At 44.6% G+C, this 17,222-nt stretch overlaps 1 protein-coding gene across 5 annotated transcripts in view; it reads left to right on the top strand.

Moving 5' to 3' along the window:
• Positions 1-17,222, top strand: part of PTPRA (protein tyrosine phosphatase receptor type A) — a 164,719-nt gene that overhangs the window by 142,620 nt on the left and 4,877 nt on the right. For all 5 annotated transcript variants that reach the window (XM_061126740.1, XM_061126739.1, XM_061126738.1 and 2 more), the window contains 9 exons: positions 1,743-1,779; positions 6,003-6,100; positions 7,388-7,507; positions 8,329-8,495; positions 8,988-9,123; positions 9,796-9,945; positions 11,114-11,207; positions 11,524-11,600; positions 12,090-12,224. In XM_061126740.1, the coding sequence (XP_060982723.1) occupies positions 1,743-1,779; positions 6,003-6,100; positions 7,388-7,507; positions 8,329-8,495; positions 8,988-9,123; positions 9,796-9,945; positions 11,114-11,207; positions 11,524-11,600; positions 12,090-12,224 (1,014 nt within the window). The remainder of the gene's footprint in view (positions 1-1,742; positions 1,780-6,002; positions 6,101-7,387; positions 7,508-8,328; positions 8,496-8,987; positions 9,124-9,795; positions 9,946-11,113; positions 11,208-11,523; positions 11,601-12,089; positions 12,225-17,222) is intronic.

Raw genomic sequence — 17,222 nt, 5'->3', positions numbered from 1 at the left:
CAGAGGTATTTACAATCTTTAAATCAAATAATTTTTTCATTTACCTAGGACTTCTCCAGTGAACACTACATTTAAACAATGAGGTTGAAAAGGTGTGTGACTAAACAGTAAATACTGAAGAAGAAAGTTACTGCTAGTGTCAATTTTTCAGAGGATCCTTACCTTTTTTTTTAACCGAAGGATAATTGCTTTGCAGTATTTTGTGGTTTTCTGTCACACATCAAGAATCAGCCATAGTTATACCCATGTCCCCTCCCTCCTGAACCTCCCTCCCATCTCCCTCCCTGTTCCACCCTTCTAGATTGTCACAGAGCCCCTGTTTGAGTTCCCTGAGTCATTCAGTAAATTCCCATTGGCTATCTATTTTATCTATTTTATCCCATTGGTATTGTAAATTTCCATGTTACTCTATATATACGTCTTACCCTCTCCCTCCTCCCCTTTCCTCCCCCGTGTCCATAGGTCTGTTCTCTTTCTCTATTGCTGCCCTGAAAGAAATTCACCCATACCATCTTTTTAGATTCTATATATATGGGTCAGTGTATGATATATAAATCTTATTGAGATATATATATGATATCTTATTAAGTGATGTCCCCAGGCTGCTTGGCTTGTCTCCCACTTCCTATAAACGAGAACCCTGTTGTCAGACACCTGGGAGCTGTTAACCATACCCATGGACTATTCCCAGAAATCTTCTGCACCTAGGTGAAGCCTCGTCAAGCAAAAGACCTTTTACCTTCTTAGTGTGGGCTCAGCCTCACATGCTTCTGACTTGGAAGTTTCCTATTCATTAACACTAAGACTTAGATTGTCAGCAGCTGAGAGAGCATCAGAACAGGATCTAGCCTAGTAGTTGTTATAACCCTAACCCTAACCCTAATTTTCATCCACACTGGATGGTGTCTGGCGGAAATCCAAGTTGTTATTTGGATGTTCTTATACTAGCGTTCATTAATAATTCACTTTAAGAAGACTGCCTAGACCATGTAAGCTTTGCTTCCTGCTATCCAATTAAAAGATGCTTTTTCCTTGGAAGAAAACCTGTGACAAACCTAGACAGCATATTAAAAAGCAGAGACATCATTTTGCCAACAAAGGTCTGTATTGTCAAAGCTTTGGTTTTTCCAGTAGTCATGTACGGATGTGAGGGTTGGACTATAAAGAAGACTGAGTGCCAAAGAATCGATGCTTTCAAATTGTGGTGCTGGAGAAGACTCTTGAGAGTCCCTTGGACTGCATGGAGATCAAACCAGTCAATCCTAAAGAAAATCAATCCTGGATATTCATTTGAAGGACTGATATTGAAACTCCGATCCTTTGACCATGTGATGTGAAGAGCTGACTCAGTGGAGAAGACCCTGATTCTGGGAAAGATTGAAAGCAAAAGGAGAAGGGGCAGCAGAGGATTAGATAGTTAGATGGTATCACCAACTCAACGGACATGAGTTTGAGCAAACTCCGGGAGATAGTAGAGGACAGAGGAGCCTGGCATGCTGCAGTCCATGAGGTTGCAAAGAGTCAGACATGACTTAGCAACTAAACAACAACAACATCTAAAGCTTGATGTTTCAAACATCAATACCTTGAAAATTTCAAGAATGGAAATTCTGGTTAATTGCCCGGACCTTTTCACAAGGGAGGCTTTGTAAACTGGTTGGGAGTCTCGGCAATTTCATTCTTATCCATTTTTGGGTTTTCACTTTCTTTTTCTCCTCTATTTCCCCCCACCCCACTCCCAGGGCTACCAGGAAAAGAACAAATTCATTGCTGCACAAGGTAAAATAAGATAATTTTTTTACTCTTGGGTTTAACCATAAATGGGCTTGGGTTTTTTCTTCCACATGCTGAATAGATTACACAGAATGTATTAGCTTTTCTGTAATTATTACCACCTGAAAGAAAAGCAATCTACCTTGCAGGTTTGTAACTAAGGGGCTTCATCTTGATGATTTAGTGCCCCGGGGGTCCTTTGAAATAAATTCTTTTTTATATGTACATAAAAAATACTGGAGAACACCACACACACACACAAACACACACACCCCACAGTTACTGGAGAACACCACACACACACACACGCACGCACACACACACACACCCCACAGTAAAAAATACTGGAGAACACCACACACACACACACACACACACATGCACACCACAGTCTAGTGAGGTTCTCTGTCTTGGGGCCCTTTGGGAAGCTTAGGTTCAAACCACGCTGCTCAGAATTTGAATTTGGATTTAGTCTCTAAAGAGGATTGGAGACTCACGGGTCCAGGCTGACTCATCTTCTCCTCCCACTCATGGGCCTGAGCTCTACTATTATTCACAGATAAGTGGTCTAAAAACCCTCAAATCAGGGAGCCAGTGTGCTATACATACTCTGTACACATTTCCACAGCCTAAAGTTCTAATAAGTGTCCTCACCTTTAGGATCCTAGCAAAAAATATCTTGATGTTTGCAACACTGTAAAGTAATTGATGTTATTATGGTCTGTCAGAGCCCATTTAATTAATCATTCAACAAATATTTATTGACCATTTATTATGTGCCACGTACTGGCCTAGGTGATGGGAATATGCACAGGAATAAAATAGAGTGTAATCTCTGCCTCTGAGGAGCCTTTAGTTGATGGAGGATGCCATGCTGTGCTATAGCACTTCAGTCATCCCTGCTCTGTGCCACCCTGTAGACTGTAGCCCCCAGGCTCCTCTCTCCATGGAATTCTCCAGGCACGAATACTGGAATGGGTTGCCACTTCGTTCTTCAGGGGATCTTCCTGACCCAGGGATTGAACCCACATCTCTTAAGTCTCCTGCATTGGCAGGCAGGTTCTTTACCACTAGAGGAAAATTTATAGCAAAATAAACAGAAACTGGTAAGTGGCTATTCTGTTCAATACAGTAGTTACTAGCCACAAGTGGCTATTTAAAACAAGATTTTAGGGAGTTCCCTGGCAGTCTAGTGGTTAGGACCCTGCACTTTCATTGCTAAGGACATGGGTTCAATCCCTGGTCAGGGAACTACAATCCTGCAAGCCATGTGGTACAGCCAAAATAAAATAAATAAAATTTTAAATTCAGTTCCTCAGTCACACTAGTCATAGTAACTGGAGACTACCATATTAGTGCAGATATGAAACATTTCCATCATCACCTAAAGTTCTCTTGGACAGTACTGTGAGCATGATAAAATAGGGATAGAGGTAAAATAAGGTGGAGTGATCAGGAAAAGCCTTATATCTTCCTTGCTCTTGCAGTCTCCCACCAGGGACTGGCCCTTGCCTAACCAAGCCCCACTTCCCTCCCTCTATAGCCATCTGTCAATTCAGGGCCACTCTCCAAGGCCCAGCTCAGCTACCACCTACTCAGTGATTTTGGCACCAACAACCACATAAAGTCTCTTCCTCTGTTTGTCATGGTGCCTTTTTGATGCTAAAATATTTCTTAAAGTCACCTTTGATTTCCTTGTGGGCCTTTTCTCAGACTCCCTCTTGAACTTCACAGAACTTCACTCTCCTTGAAACTCTCTGTTATTTCCAGACATTTTGTTCTCTTGATTTTTCTCACTTTTCTAAGTATTCTCTCTCTTACTGTTATTCTTCTTTCTGTGTCTTAAATATAGTTTCTCTTGAAAATTGTAGATGGCTACTTCTTTGAAATTCCATTCTTGTCTTTCATGGCACATTTCTGTCCATTCTTCTGCCTCCTCGACTTTTTGTTCTGTCTGAACTTGAGTAATGCTCAAAGATCCCCAGCATTCTGTGTTTACACGGAATTCTTTACCCCTTCTTTACTCCCCACCTCCCCTCCTCTTTGAGAGACCTCATCTGATACCCACCTCTGTTTGATGGGCTGCTGCCTCTCTTGAGCTCTGGAGCCACATTTTCAAACTAACTTTGTGCCCCTCCACTTGAATACTCTCACAAACTCTTTAGATTCAACATCAGAAGCTGAAACGTGACTTCCTCAGCCCCAGAGCTGCTTTTTCTCATAACTTCTTTGGAGACCTAATCGCCAAGCCTAATTTAGGATCATCCAGATGTCCTACCTGTCCCTTGCTTTAAATATGATTAGTCCTCTGGTTTCTATCTCCAAAACTGGCCTCTGACACGTGACCTTGTGCTCAGCTTTTCCAGTTATGTTGCAGTAGCTCACTGATTGATCCCTGTAGGCCCTAGCTTTGTTCCTCACATTTCTTCCACCAGAATGACCTTTCTTAATGTAAAACTTTTGTCAGACTGTCATGAACAGCCTATAATGATTTTTCAGTATCTATAAAGCAAGCCTTTGTGAAGAACTGGCCTCCAGCTCTTTAGATTCTGGTACCTCATCTATCTTTCTAGCTTCGTCTTCTCTCCTCCACACTGCCGACACAGTGAGCTCACCTTCAGCCCGTGTGTGTCTCACACTGTTAGCCCCCAGCACCTCCGCCTGGAATGCCTCTTCTCCCTATGCCTCCTTTCTAAACTCAAGTCTGCTTTATCTGTCCTAACATACGGTTCAGATGTCACCTCCTTTGGGAGATTTTTCCTAACATTACCAGGCAGTGAAACAGTTTCCCTCGTACATCTTTCTGGCATCTGTCCACTTCTGACATGATTTGTTTCTCTTCTTAATATTTCTCTTTTTACCAAAGGGAGTACAAAATTTCTTGAAGAAAGTCTAAAAAAGTATTACAAGATCTACAGAAACAAATTCTCCCCTCAAAATTTTATCTTCACCTTTTTAGTCTAATTCAACCATTTTTATCTGTTGACTTCTTCTTATACTAATGCATGCTGCTGCTGCTGCTGCTGTTGAATAGCTCAGTCATGTCTGACTCTTTGTGACCCCATGGACTGTAGCCCGCCAGGCTCCTCTGTCCATGGGATTCTCCAGGCAAAAATCCTAGAGTGAGTTGCTGTGTCCTCCTCCAGGGGATCTTCCCCACCCAGGGATCGAACTCAACTCTTATGTCTCCTGCATTGGCAGGCGGGTTCTTTACCACTAGCGCCACCTGGGAAACCCTATTATATTATTACATAGTTTATTTAATCTTACAAACTACATCACACTCAGACATGTCCCTTTTCCCTATTCTCCCAGTGGAGTTAAATCACAATTTGGAGTGAAGATAATACTTGTTATTTACATTCCTATTACTATGCCAGTGTTATTCACAGCTAAAGCACATAGTATTATATGATTTTTTTTTTGGATACAGTTTTTGGTTTTCTTCTTTCCCAAGTGTTAATAATTACCTTTTTTCCTTATTCACTTAATTTTGGATGTATACCTAGCACTGATTTTTTTCCCCTCCAAACTCTTTGCTGGAAATACATATTTTCTCTTGGTACCCTCAGATACATGAGGTTTAATTTTTTTAAGTTTTTCTCTTGGGATCCTTCTAGAACCTTCTTTCTTTCATTCCATTCTGGGTTGATTGCCCTTTAGCCTCTAGCAGAATAATTATCCTGAACCTTCCCTTTTCCAGTACCCTGGGGATTCTGTTAGTCTCTGTCCTATATTACCTCCCACTTTTTTCTTTATTTATGCCCTGTTAGTGGCTTTCTGGAAAAGACTGTACAGGAAGTAAATTTTAAATTTCAGCCTAAGCAATTTACCCAACCTGTCTCACTAACAATACCCACTAACAATTACCACACCATGGTAAGGAGTAAATGAGATATAAAGCACATAGCTCACTATCTCGCCCTTAACATTGGTATTCAGTAGGAGTCATGATTCCTAATCCTCACTGTAGTATCCTTGGGAAACATTGTATGTGTTCTCTTTTATTTTGACAACCTCACACCCCCACTTCACTTCCTGTTGAAGTGCCTGACACATACATGGTGGAAATGTTCAGTTAGTAGGTGGGTGGATGGGTAGATGGATTCTATATTTAACTGGGGACATGTGGGCACAGGCTTCCAAAAATCAGGAATGAATGTTCCTAATTTCCCAGCATCTTTCTTCCTCTTGCTCTGTGTTCTCATCTTTGCTGTTGGATATTGTAGGACCAAAGGAAGAAACGGTGAATGATTTCTGGAGGATGATCTGGGAACAAAACACAGCTACTATTGTCATGGTGACCAATCTGAAGGAGAGAAAGGAGGTGAGTGGAGAAATTAGAATGGCCTCTGATACAAGCATGACGAACAGAGGGACTGCTTTTTGGTGTGTTCTGTGTTTGAGCCTAGGGATCCACCTTTTTTGGCTTCTGTGCCAGTCCATTCATCCAGACAGAATCCAGGCCAGGGTGCCCATTACATTTTACTGTGGCCTAGAAGCCTTCGATGACCTGAGGAATATTCCTAGGGCACACCCTGTGTCTGGTAACCAAACAACTCACCTTAGATCCAAAACATCTTAGAAGAAGGACTTGGACCATTAACCAAGGAAAAGCCTCAGTGAGGCTTTTCTCCCCTGGCTTTCTTTGTCCCTCACTCTCCTGGGTTTCTTGCTTTTGTTTTCTTTCTGTCCCTCCTCCCGAGTCAGCAGAGGGAGCTGTTTGGGCCCAAGGAAATGTGAACCCCTGACCTGATCCTTCAGACAAGCCTTCTGACTGACCCTTTTCTTTCTGTGACTGCTAAGTCCATGCCTAGTGAGCTCCATCACTGGGCCACAGCCAGCACCAATCCTGAGTCCTGGATTAGGCCCCAGAGAGGAATCCCAATTCATGACAGTCTCTCTCCAGGATGGCACCGGAGTCAACCTGATTCCCACACTGGGCTGTTGGGTGTGTTGATCAGCTTAGGAGGGTTAGCTTTAGAGCTGGACTTTAAGTTCGTTTCCTCCATCCCTACCTGTGGCTTTTGGGAGCTGTTCAAGGCCTAATCCCCAGAGAAGGCCTTGGGCCTCTCATGGCAAGTTTACAGTCTGTATAAATCCATCCTAGTGACTTCCTCATAGCAGCTTGCTCTTTCCAGGGGATCAGTGGACTTGCCCTTAGAGCATGACCTGGAATATTGTGGAAGTACAGATTTTATACATAAAATGGCTTCCGATTTGCCCTAAATTGAGAGACTAGAGATGGGAAAGAGTGAGGAAATATATGGCTGGGGCTATGCCTAAGTTAAGAGATTGTGCTAAATGGGATGGAAACTGAAGAACTTAAAACAGGGAGTTTCTTGCCGGCATAGTGATTAGGATTCCGGGCTTTCACTGCTGTAGCCTGTGTTCAGTCCCTGGTCAGGGAGCTGAGATCCTGCAAGCCGCATGGCACAGCCAAAGGAAAAAGGGAAACAGTTAAAGTCTGCAGCTGATGGAGGTGAGAGAAGAGGCCAGAAGGCTTTCTGAGGATTTCAGTCTGAGCTTCTGTGGTCCTTTCCTTTAGGGCCTTTTGCATCTGCTAGGGGTGGGAGGCCTGAAGTCAGGAGGATGCATGTCTGTTCCTTTCCAGTGTAAGTGTGCCCAGTACTGGCCAGACCAAGGCTGCTGGACTTACGGGAATATCCGTGTGTCAGTAGAGGATGTGACCGTGCTGGTGGACTACACAGTGCGCAAGTTCTGCATTCAACAGGTACTGTCTGCTGCCTCCTTTCTTGGTTCTCATTTAGGATCTGCTGACCATTAAGAGGGCAGAACAGGCTGGGTCATCCCCCTCTTACTCAGGGTGGTCAGGAATCACTGAGTATGCAGTATGTTTGGACTCTGAAATCAGAGATCTAGGCTCTCAGGATTTATCTTTTTTTTTTTTTTGCCCTTTTGGTCAAAGCCAAGGGAGGAACATTTTCGTGACTGGGAGAAAAAGTATTACTGAGGTGGAGTTTGGTCATCTTAGGTACAAACTGGGTGCATCAGGAGGTAGTGTAATCTTTTCGGTTCTTGACTCATCTCCTCCTTTCTTACCCAAAGACTCCTGACATCAAGGATATGGGCCCTACTCCTGACCCTCCAGAGTGACCCTGGAGGCTTGAGCAAAGATTGCCTTCAGCTGAGGGCAGCGTGCTGCTGTGAAAAGGAAGCTTACCAAGAATTAGGAGATCTGCACTTTAGTTCTGACCTTACCTTTTACTAATCCTGGGACCATAACCAGATCATTTAACTTCTCTGAGTTTCACATTCCATGTCTATAGGAATGAATAATAGTAACAGCCTTGACTATCCCATGGGACGGTTCTCTGTCCATGGTTAAAACTTTTCTTCTTTTTAATTTTTTTAAAATTTATTTATTTTTAATTGAAGGATAATTATTTTCTTGAAAAGTTTATTACTCTTCACTTCCCCATTGTCAGTGACAGCTACAGCCTGCCCTGGCCCCTTCAGCCTCACCCTCCTTCCCCTGGTGCTGCCCTACCCCAGGGTATCAGGGCCAACACGCAAGATCTCTTCAATTCACAGGTGGGCGACGTGACCAACAGAAAGCCACAACGCCTCATCACTCAATTCCACTTTACCAGCTGGCCAGATTTTGGGGTGCCTTTCACACCGATTGGCATGCTCAAGTTCCTTAAGAAGGTGAAGGCCTGTAACCCTCAGTATGCAGGGGCCATCGTGGTACACTGCAGGTCAGTGTGGCCTGACCCTTGGCTCCCCACTCATACCACATTCTGTTCCCACGCTGAGAGCAGGGAAGGCATAGGAGCCCTGGCTGAGGAGGCTGGCACAGAGCAGATGAACTACCTGGGCCCCAGAGCAGCAGCCAGAGAGACTCTTCAAGTTTTGGTGCTAGGTGGAAAGCACTTGAAGAAAGAGGGATGGGCAGTCCTCCAAGATTGGGGGTGAGGGGACCACTGCTATGAAGCCAATAAGCTAATTTGAGTGCTGCCTTGTATACGTGGACTCTGCAGACCATTCTAAGTGTCCCTCGTCCTGATAACGCGAGGTAAGGAGTTCACAATACAGTGGGGTTGTTGGTTCCATGAGAGTCCCAGCTCTGCTCCATACAGAATTAGAATCTAAGGCTTGAAGAAGGAGCTCTAGCCTGTGCTGCCACCTCCTTTTGTGTTCCCCCAAGGCATCCTAGCCATCCCAGTAATACTCCTGCTCTCTGGCCACAGTGCGGGTGTAGGACGTACAGGTACCTTCGTCGTCATTGATGCCATGCTGGACATGATGCATACAGAGCGGAAAGTGGACGTTTATGGCTTTGTGAGCCGGATCCGGGCACAGCGCTGCCAGATGGTGCAAACAGACGTGAGTGATTTGTATGTGAAGCAAAGGTGGGGGGCATATTAGGACCAGAACATCTACCCACGTCATGGATTACTCAGTCTCCCAGGTTATTGTAAATGATCATCATACAGTGTGACAAAGGGCCTTATAAATTATATAGTAAAAGAACACGAAGCACAGAGAAGGGTGTGCCTTGGGGAGTCAGGAAGGTGGGCAGATGTCATTTGCACTAGGCCCTACGGATGTGGAACAGGTCCTGAGGGAAGAGCCATTGCCCCAGAGTGGTGACACAGCTCAGCCAGGTCCAGGAGCAGCAGTGTGATCAACTCTGTGGTTAGGGAATGGGGTGCAGAGGGCACAGCACTGGGAGAGGGGCTGGCATGGACTTTGTGTGTCACTGGGATGTGACAGCCCCTCAGTCTGTCCATCTATGCTCTGGATATGGATGAATGAATGGATTGGATTTGTCCTTCTCTCCAGGAAAGCATCAGAGTAGGACTCTCCCTCCCAGATTTAAGCACCCCTAGAGGGACTCAGGCATTTTGAGTCCTGCTTCCTTGAATTTGGACAAAAGCAAATCATTTTATCTGTGCTGGGATCAAAGAAGTGGACTGAAGTGAAACAGGAGTGTGGGAGGGAGTGCTCCGGCACCACCAGTGTGTAACTAGGAACTCTGCATCATCCATATATCAGATGCAATACGTCTTCATATACCAAGCCCTTCTGGAGCATTACCTATATGGGGATACAGAACTGGAAGTCACCTCTCTAGAAACACATCTGCAGAAAATTTATAACAAAATCCCAGGGACCAGCAACAATGGACTAGAGGAGGAGTTTAAGGTGAGTTGGAGCTGAACTGTCTCTTTCAGAATGAAGGATCTGTGTGACCTGCGGAATACAGAATGTTTGACTCCTTTTGAATTTACCAACAAATGGTAAATCAAGGCATGCGGATAGTTAGGGAGGTGTGTCTGTGGCCCGTTACTCATACTCTAGTCATTCTCAATCCTTCATGTTAGAATCACTTGGGTTGCATTTAGGGAGTGGGTGAGGAAACAAAAATAGGCAGTGGTATTTTTTTTTTAAGTCCCCCAGCTCCCCCTCCCAGGTAATTACAATGAACAGCAGGAGCAAACTTTTTCTGCAGAATAAATATTTTTGGTTTTGCAGGCCATATGGTCTATTCACAACTACTTAACACTGCTGTTTTAGCACAGAAGCAGCCATAGATACCACGTAAACAAATGAACATGGCAGTGTTTCCATAAAACCTCATTTACAATCAGTAGACCAGCTTGGCTCATAGTCCGTAGGTTGCTGACCCTGCCGTACTCAAATAGACAATGGTTCTAAACACACTTATGAAAAAAATAAATAAATAAACACACTTATGGGATGTGTCATACTCTCAGCAATAAAAGTGCTCCCAGAAGCAAGAGATTTCTGGGTTGGGACGGGGAGGACCACTTTCCATAAGCACTCCTAAAACTAAGAGGTTACATCAGAGCTCTGATTCAGCAACTCTGAGTTGGGGCCTGAGATTCTGCATATTTGACAAGATGAGGCTGATGCTGCTGGTTTATGGGATACACTTTTGAGTAGCAAAGATTGGGAAGAAACCTTAGAATCAGGAGAAGGGAAGATACATATTTTAATAAGGTTTTTCTAAAGAAGGTAAGACAGCCTCTGGGAATAGAACAGCAGAGAGGGAGGGCACACTAGATTCCTTGCTCCAGGATTATAGAGTGCCAAGCCAAGTAAATCCCAGAGTGGTCCACAGGGCCTGCCCGGGAAAGCAGTGTTTCCCAGATGTTCTTGTCTTATTCACTGATACTAAAGTTGAAAAAACAATGTTCTGATAAGAGCATGTGGAAATGGAGGTCAGGGCTCTGATGAGATAAGCAGTGTGCAACCAGTGTGGCCTGGATGCAGGTCCAGTAACAGACACAATCTTGTCAAGTTCAGTTAACTGAGACCAGTAATGTTTCCCTTCCCCATCCCAATTCAGAAATTAACATCGATCAAAATCCAGAACGACAAGATGCGGACCGGAAACCTTCCAGCCAACATGAAGAAGAATAGGGTTTTACAGATCATTCCATGTAAGAGCCCTCTCCCAACCCCAAAGCCCTAATGCCCATCCCCCTTTCCGTTAACCCTTCAGCCATCTGTACTAGCTAATGATCAGCTTGGAGACAAGAATGATGGCATTGTCTCTTACTGCTCCCAGTTCTTCAGTGGCTTTTGCAAACAGCGTGAAGGCCAATGTTTTCTGCCTCCTGGGCTAGGAATAGGCATGTTGTTACCCAGCTGGAGTTACATCTGCTCAGAGCCTAAGGAGAGGCGGGGATAGATGGAAAGAGAGGGAGGAGAGGACAGGTGATGCTGGGGAGCCACAAGCTGCTGTCCTTCTTGCAGATGAATTCAACAGAGTGATCATTCCAGTTAAGAGGGGTGAGGAGAACACAGACTACGTGAACGCATCCTTCATTGATGTAAGTTGTGGCAGTGTCCCCTGAGCTCCCAGCACTTCATGGAGATTGAGCTGGGCTTTGCAGTGCTACCTTCCCACTGCTTGAAAGGATGGTCTTTGAGTCAGTCATCAAATGCAGAACTGATACCCTTCCTGTGTACTAGATCAGTCAGAGCCCCCAAGAGTAGAAGGTGGGGTACCAGAGGGTAAACACCAATGTAAGAGCTGGAAGGAAAAGTTCACAGCACAAACCAAAGGCTAAAAACACTAACCTCTGGGCCTTCCCATTCCTGCTCTCCATCCTAGCCCCAGCCCCACTTCCGTCACCCTCATACAAGGAAACCAGTGTGCCGTCCAAGATTTGGTCCTTGACCAAAGAGGAGCTCTGCCTGGGATTTGTTTGCCTCTAGGTAGCCCCCTCCCAAGCCCAGTGGCCTGTCTTCTCTACTAGCCCCTCCTTGATCAAACCATCTTACTCATATCTCATCTCACATTGACCTGGCCTTTATAGGGGTACCGGCAGAAGGACTCCTACATCGCCAGCCAGGGCCCTCTGTTCCACACAATTGAGGACTTCTGGCGAATGATTTGGGAGTGGAAATCTTGCTCTATCGTGATGCTAACAGAACTGGAGGAGAGAGGCCAGGTGAGTTCAAAAGATCCTGGGCTATGGGAAACGAGATTGGGGGCGGTACAATGGGGGAGCTCAGAGGTTTTTTCTTTGATTTAAATTAATGAAACAGCCATTGCCCAGCCTCTTGGTATCTGAACAGTCAGCTCCTCTCAGAACTGGTCTGAGCTTCCATTCGATTCCCAAACCTCTCACTTCTCTTCTAAATATGGTCTCCCCAAGCGTAGCTTTGTACCCTCTATACCCCACCTCCACGGGCAGAGCAGAGCTAGCAAGATGAGGGATACAGAGTCAGACTGCAGCTCCATCAGAGCTTGTGTGAAGTCCCTTAAGGAGCCTTCCAAGCCAGAGAAATTAACTAGAAGACTGATGGGAAGATGGATCACCTCTTTGCTGACTGCCCAAAGAAAACAATAGAATTTGAGAAATAAAAACAAGAAACTTACTTTTTAATATGGAGAATAAATTAATACTATGGTTTCTTCATATGTATCCAACAGCTAGATCCATAGCATATTTGCTGACCTGTTTATAGACCTGTTTATATGCCACATGCTTTTTTCTTTTTCCAGAAGCAAGAAACTTACAAGTTAACAGTCAATAACAAGGAAATCTTTTTTAAAAAGCCCTGAGTCGATTAAAAATTAGAATTGTCAGTGAACTCAGAGTATAAAGGGACCTTAGAGGCCTCTCGGCCAGCTCACATTCAGTTTAGGAAATCTCAGACACCATCCTGAGTCAGAACCTTGCAGCCTCTGCTAAGGACGTTCAATCTCAGGGGTCGCTTTTTCTCTGTCCACTTCCCATCCCACCTCTCCCAGTATTACAGTGGCCCAGTCTGTGTTCAGATAGTGCTTATTATGTTCACACTCTCTCTGCTGTGGATGCCAGTGCAGTAAATGGATGCTTCGTGATGCTTTAACAGTGAGCAGAATTGAGAGAACAAGCAGAAGAGGCCAGCACGGGCCCTGGGAAGAAGGTCCTCCTAAGCCAAAGTGAAGAGTTTGAATTTTGTAAAGCAGTTTAAGAACCCTTGACAGTCTCAGATTTGTAAGTTTTTTAGAATCCCTCTGGCTGCAGTTAGAAGGACAGGTTAGAAATGAGCAAGCCAAAAGCAGAGAGGAAGCTGCCGTAGGGATGCTGCTGGACTGAACTGGGACTGGGGAGTGGGGATTTAAACACATTTTTTATGTTAATTGTTCCACACCACATCGTTCCCATTCTGTACTTGGACAGTTTGTTTTTTTTAACCTTGGTAAAGGCTTCATATCTGCTTACCCTGATGTTCTGATTTGTCAAGATTTTTTTCAGATTTAATCATTTAAATTTGAGTGCTTTTTCTTCCTGGATTTGTATCATGTACCTAATCAACAAACGTACATAATAGATCTTCCATCTTCCTCTATCTATCATTAATAACAGTACTGATGAGGTGAGAGATTTGTGGGAAGTGTACACCTGCATAACAAAGGCCAGTTGGGGGATGAGCTCTTTTATTGTCAGGAATGATGTGCAGTATCCTGGCCCTCTCTGATAAGCTGTGATGGAATGTGCAAATAGGGACTTACATGCAGTTCCATCCACACTCCTGCCCCCTGGATCTGTGGCAGTCAGATCCAAAGAGTAGGCAGAAAATGCTGGAGTGACGAGCACATTCTCAGTCACTGCCCCGTAATAAAAAGTGGCCCAGTGAATAGCTCAGACTCTGTCTAGTCAGATTTTCAGGCTTTTCCATCCTTGAAGCAGACCTAGTAAGAGTACAGGGCAGAGAGGTAGGAAGCGTTTCCTATGGGCAGAGGTGGGGAGAGAGGGGACATGCGCACGCTGGTCTTTGGTGGTGCGGCCCATCCCCCTCCACCACTAGCACTGTGCCTTCTGCTCTGTCTGAGGGCCAGTGAAACAAGCTTCTGAAATGGATCAGCACAGGTTATAGTAGCATTCTTTACCAGCGTCACTGGCCCCTAAGAGAAACTTTTACTTTCTGTTCCACCTCCCATTCGTCTTGTCAGGTGTAGCTCCCAGAGATACTAACACAATAAGCCTAAATGAGACAATGAAGAGTGTCTCCTTTAAGACCACTCCCCACCCCCAGTTTAAATTCCCAGAGGAAAAAACTGATCCAAAAATGTAAATTCTGTATGTGTTAAAATTCCAAAGTAATTAAAACCAAAAATTCTCTTCTCCCTATTTTATTTTTCTCCGCCATTTTAATAATGGTCCACCAAGATGTTTAGTCTGGCCTGAGTTCCCTCATCAGCTGCAGCTTGGACCATGATCAGAGTGAGCAGAGCAGTCCTAGCAGTTTCTGCATGGGGTCAACTCAACCCAAGGACACATTGTACTTCTCTAGAGAGACAATAAAACATGATCGCATCAGACCCCAGCCCACAAAGCTCTGTATCTCCATCACTGTTGTCAGCCTGACCATAGCAAGAGACTTAGTGCTATATAGTGGAAGGAAGGTGAACAAAGACAGCAGGGGAAAAGACTGAAAAGCTTCTCTGTTTCCACTTCTTTGGGAATTCCAATACCTAGAGTCCGTAACCTGACTATGTAAATCTTAGATTAAACCCGTTTCCGAGCAGTCATCTACTAGACTTGAACACCTACTCCTCATTTCTGATCTCTCATCCAGTGATGCCTCCAACACCTGGCTTGCTGCCCCTTTTTTAGTTCCTATTCCTGTCTCTGTTCTTGGAAGCAAATGTTTGTATGTGGGTGATCCATCTACCCTTATCTTTCAGCTTCTCAGCTTCCTCACCCTTCTAGGCTTGACTCCTCTGGGAACTACTTCAGTCAGGGTCACCAGTGACTACCATCTTGACAATCCAAAAGTTATTTCTCTTTTCTTGTCTTGTTCCTTTGTATGCCAACACACGCTTCTTCCCCTCAGAACACTCCCTGACCTCCGTGATGTCACTCCTGTACTCACTGGCCTGGCAGCGCCTTTGTCATTTCTTTGTGACTTCCTCCTCCTCTGAGTGACCAGTACTGAGGCCTTAACCCACTTTTGTTTCCTTTTGACACACTATTCCTTGGGGAGCTCATCCAGTTCTGTGGCTTTAAATACTATCTATATGCCAGGAACTCTCACATCTATGTCTCTAGCCCAATTACCCCCACCTTCCCAGTTGTTTGGATTCAATCCCTTGATTGGAAAGATCCCCTGGAGAAGGAAATGGCAACCCACTCTAGTACTCTTGCCTAGAAAAATCCTATGGACAGAGCAGCCTGGTGGGCTATAGTCCATGGGGTTGCAAGAGTTGGACATGACTTAGCAACTAAACCACCACCATTTCCAGTTGTTGACCACATAGCTCTGTGATATCTTCTCATTGGTGTCTGTTGAGAATCTCAAACTTCATATGGCCCAGATAAAATTTGGTTTCCTCCTTTCCTTCATACTGGTTCATTCTATCCTTACCCATCTCAGTGCATTGTACCACCTTTCACCCAGATGCTCATATCAGAAGTCTAGGAGTTACCTTTATTCCTCTCCTTTTTTCACTCTTCACAACCAGTCTGTCGCTGAGTCCTGACATAGGCTGAGTATTATATTCACTTCTCTTCAGTGTAACTCCTGTCACACCAGTATAGACTATCATCTCTCTCCTGCATCACTCAAGTAGCCTGGCAGCCAGTCCGCCTGCTCCCATTCCCATCCCCTTTTAGTCACTTTTCCACATGGAGGCCAGCAATCTTTTTGAAAATATAAATCTAAATATATCATTCCTTGTTTTAAAATCCTCTTTGAGCTTCCTTATCTTGAGGGAAAATCTCCCTATGCATACAAAATTTAGAAACTTTTCCTGAGGTATCCAGTCCCAAGACTTGAATGGGGTCCTTCTTCTTCTCTGTTTCCATTGCTTCTTTTAGGTCTCCTAGTTTCCATTTTCCCTCATCCCCGTTGGCCCTCACATGCAGAGTGGAGCTTGGGTTCTGAGATGAGTCTTAGCCTCTACTCCTTGAGAGTAGGGTCCCATATTTGTCACAGCCTTGCATTCCCCAACTCTGTGCTCTCATGTCTCCATTCTCAGCAGGACACCAGGGCATTTTAGCCTTGGGCAACAGTGGGTACTGGCACTGCTGGCCCCTGCTCTGGATTCTGTTACAGCTCTTTTTGCCATTTCTCTCCCCACAACTTGAGAGGCACCATGGGAGTCAAGTCCCACTTAAGCCCCACCTGATTCTTCTGTTTCTGTTGTGGAGCCCACACAGAGGATAAATTCAGTAAGCCTTCACCTGCCTGAGTAGGATAATTGCCTGCCATTGGTCCAACATCTAAAAGCACCTTACGTGCCTTCTCTTTATCTCATATCATCCCTTAAATCCTATCCCCATAAGTGTGCTTGTTTTTTCTCAGCACACCATACCTGCTTCCCTGGAGTAGCCGTGTCACCTTCACATTCACTCTACAATAGCACTAATCTGATTTCTCGGGCCTGCCACAGATAATCATGGCAGATTGTTTCCATTAGTCAGTCTGCTCTGGCTACATGCTTTCACTGTTGACCAACTCCTTGTCCATAGTTTGAAGAGGAGACTTTTTTTTTTTTTGCCATGCCACAAAGCTAGCGTAATCTTAGTTCCCCAACCAGGGATCAAACCTGTGCCCCCTGCAGTGGGAGCATGGAATTGTATCCACTGGACCATCAAGGAACTCCCTAAAGAAGGGACTCTTGATGGTTCAGTGGTACATCCCTGGGAGTCCTTCCAGTCTGCCCCTTTTCTTCTCTGTTATGCCTCTTTGCCTAAACTAAGAAGATCTAAAATATCTGAAGGCTGTTAAGTATGGAACCTTAATAATTTCTTCTTGTCATAGTGTGATTCTGGTTCCTATAGTCTGTTGCTGTCAAGCCCGTTTTATCTTAGTGTTTCTAATGGTTTTAAAGCCCAGTCTTTAGTTCTGACTGATAAACTGTGTAAAGGTAGTGTTGGAAAGGAACTGTGGTAGCAAAACTCATTCTGCCCATGAATCCCTGAAAACCAGCATAGTCTCGTTTAAGGTGAGCC

Source organism: Dama dama, chromosome 23 (genome assembly GCF_033118175.1).
Source record: "Dama dama isolate Ldn47 chromosome 23, ASM3311817v1, whole genome shotgun sequence".
In the NCBI taxonomy this organism is placed as follows: domain Eukaryota; kingdom Metazoa; phylum Chordata; class Mammalia; order Artiodactyla; family Cervidae; genus Dama; species Dama dama.
This window is presented reverse-complemented; position numbering and strand designations above follow the sequence as displayed.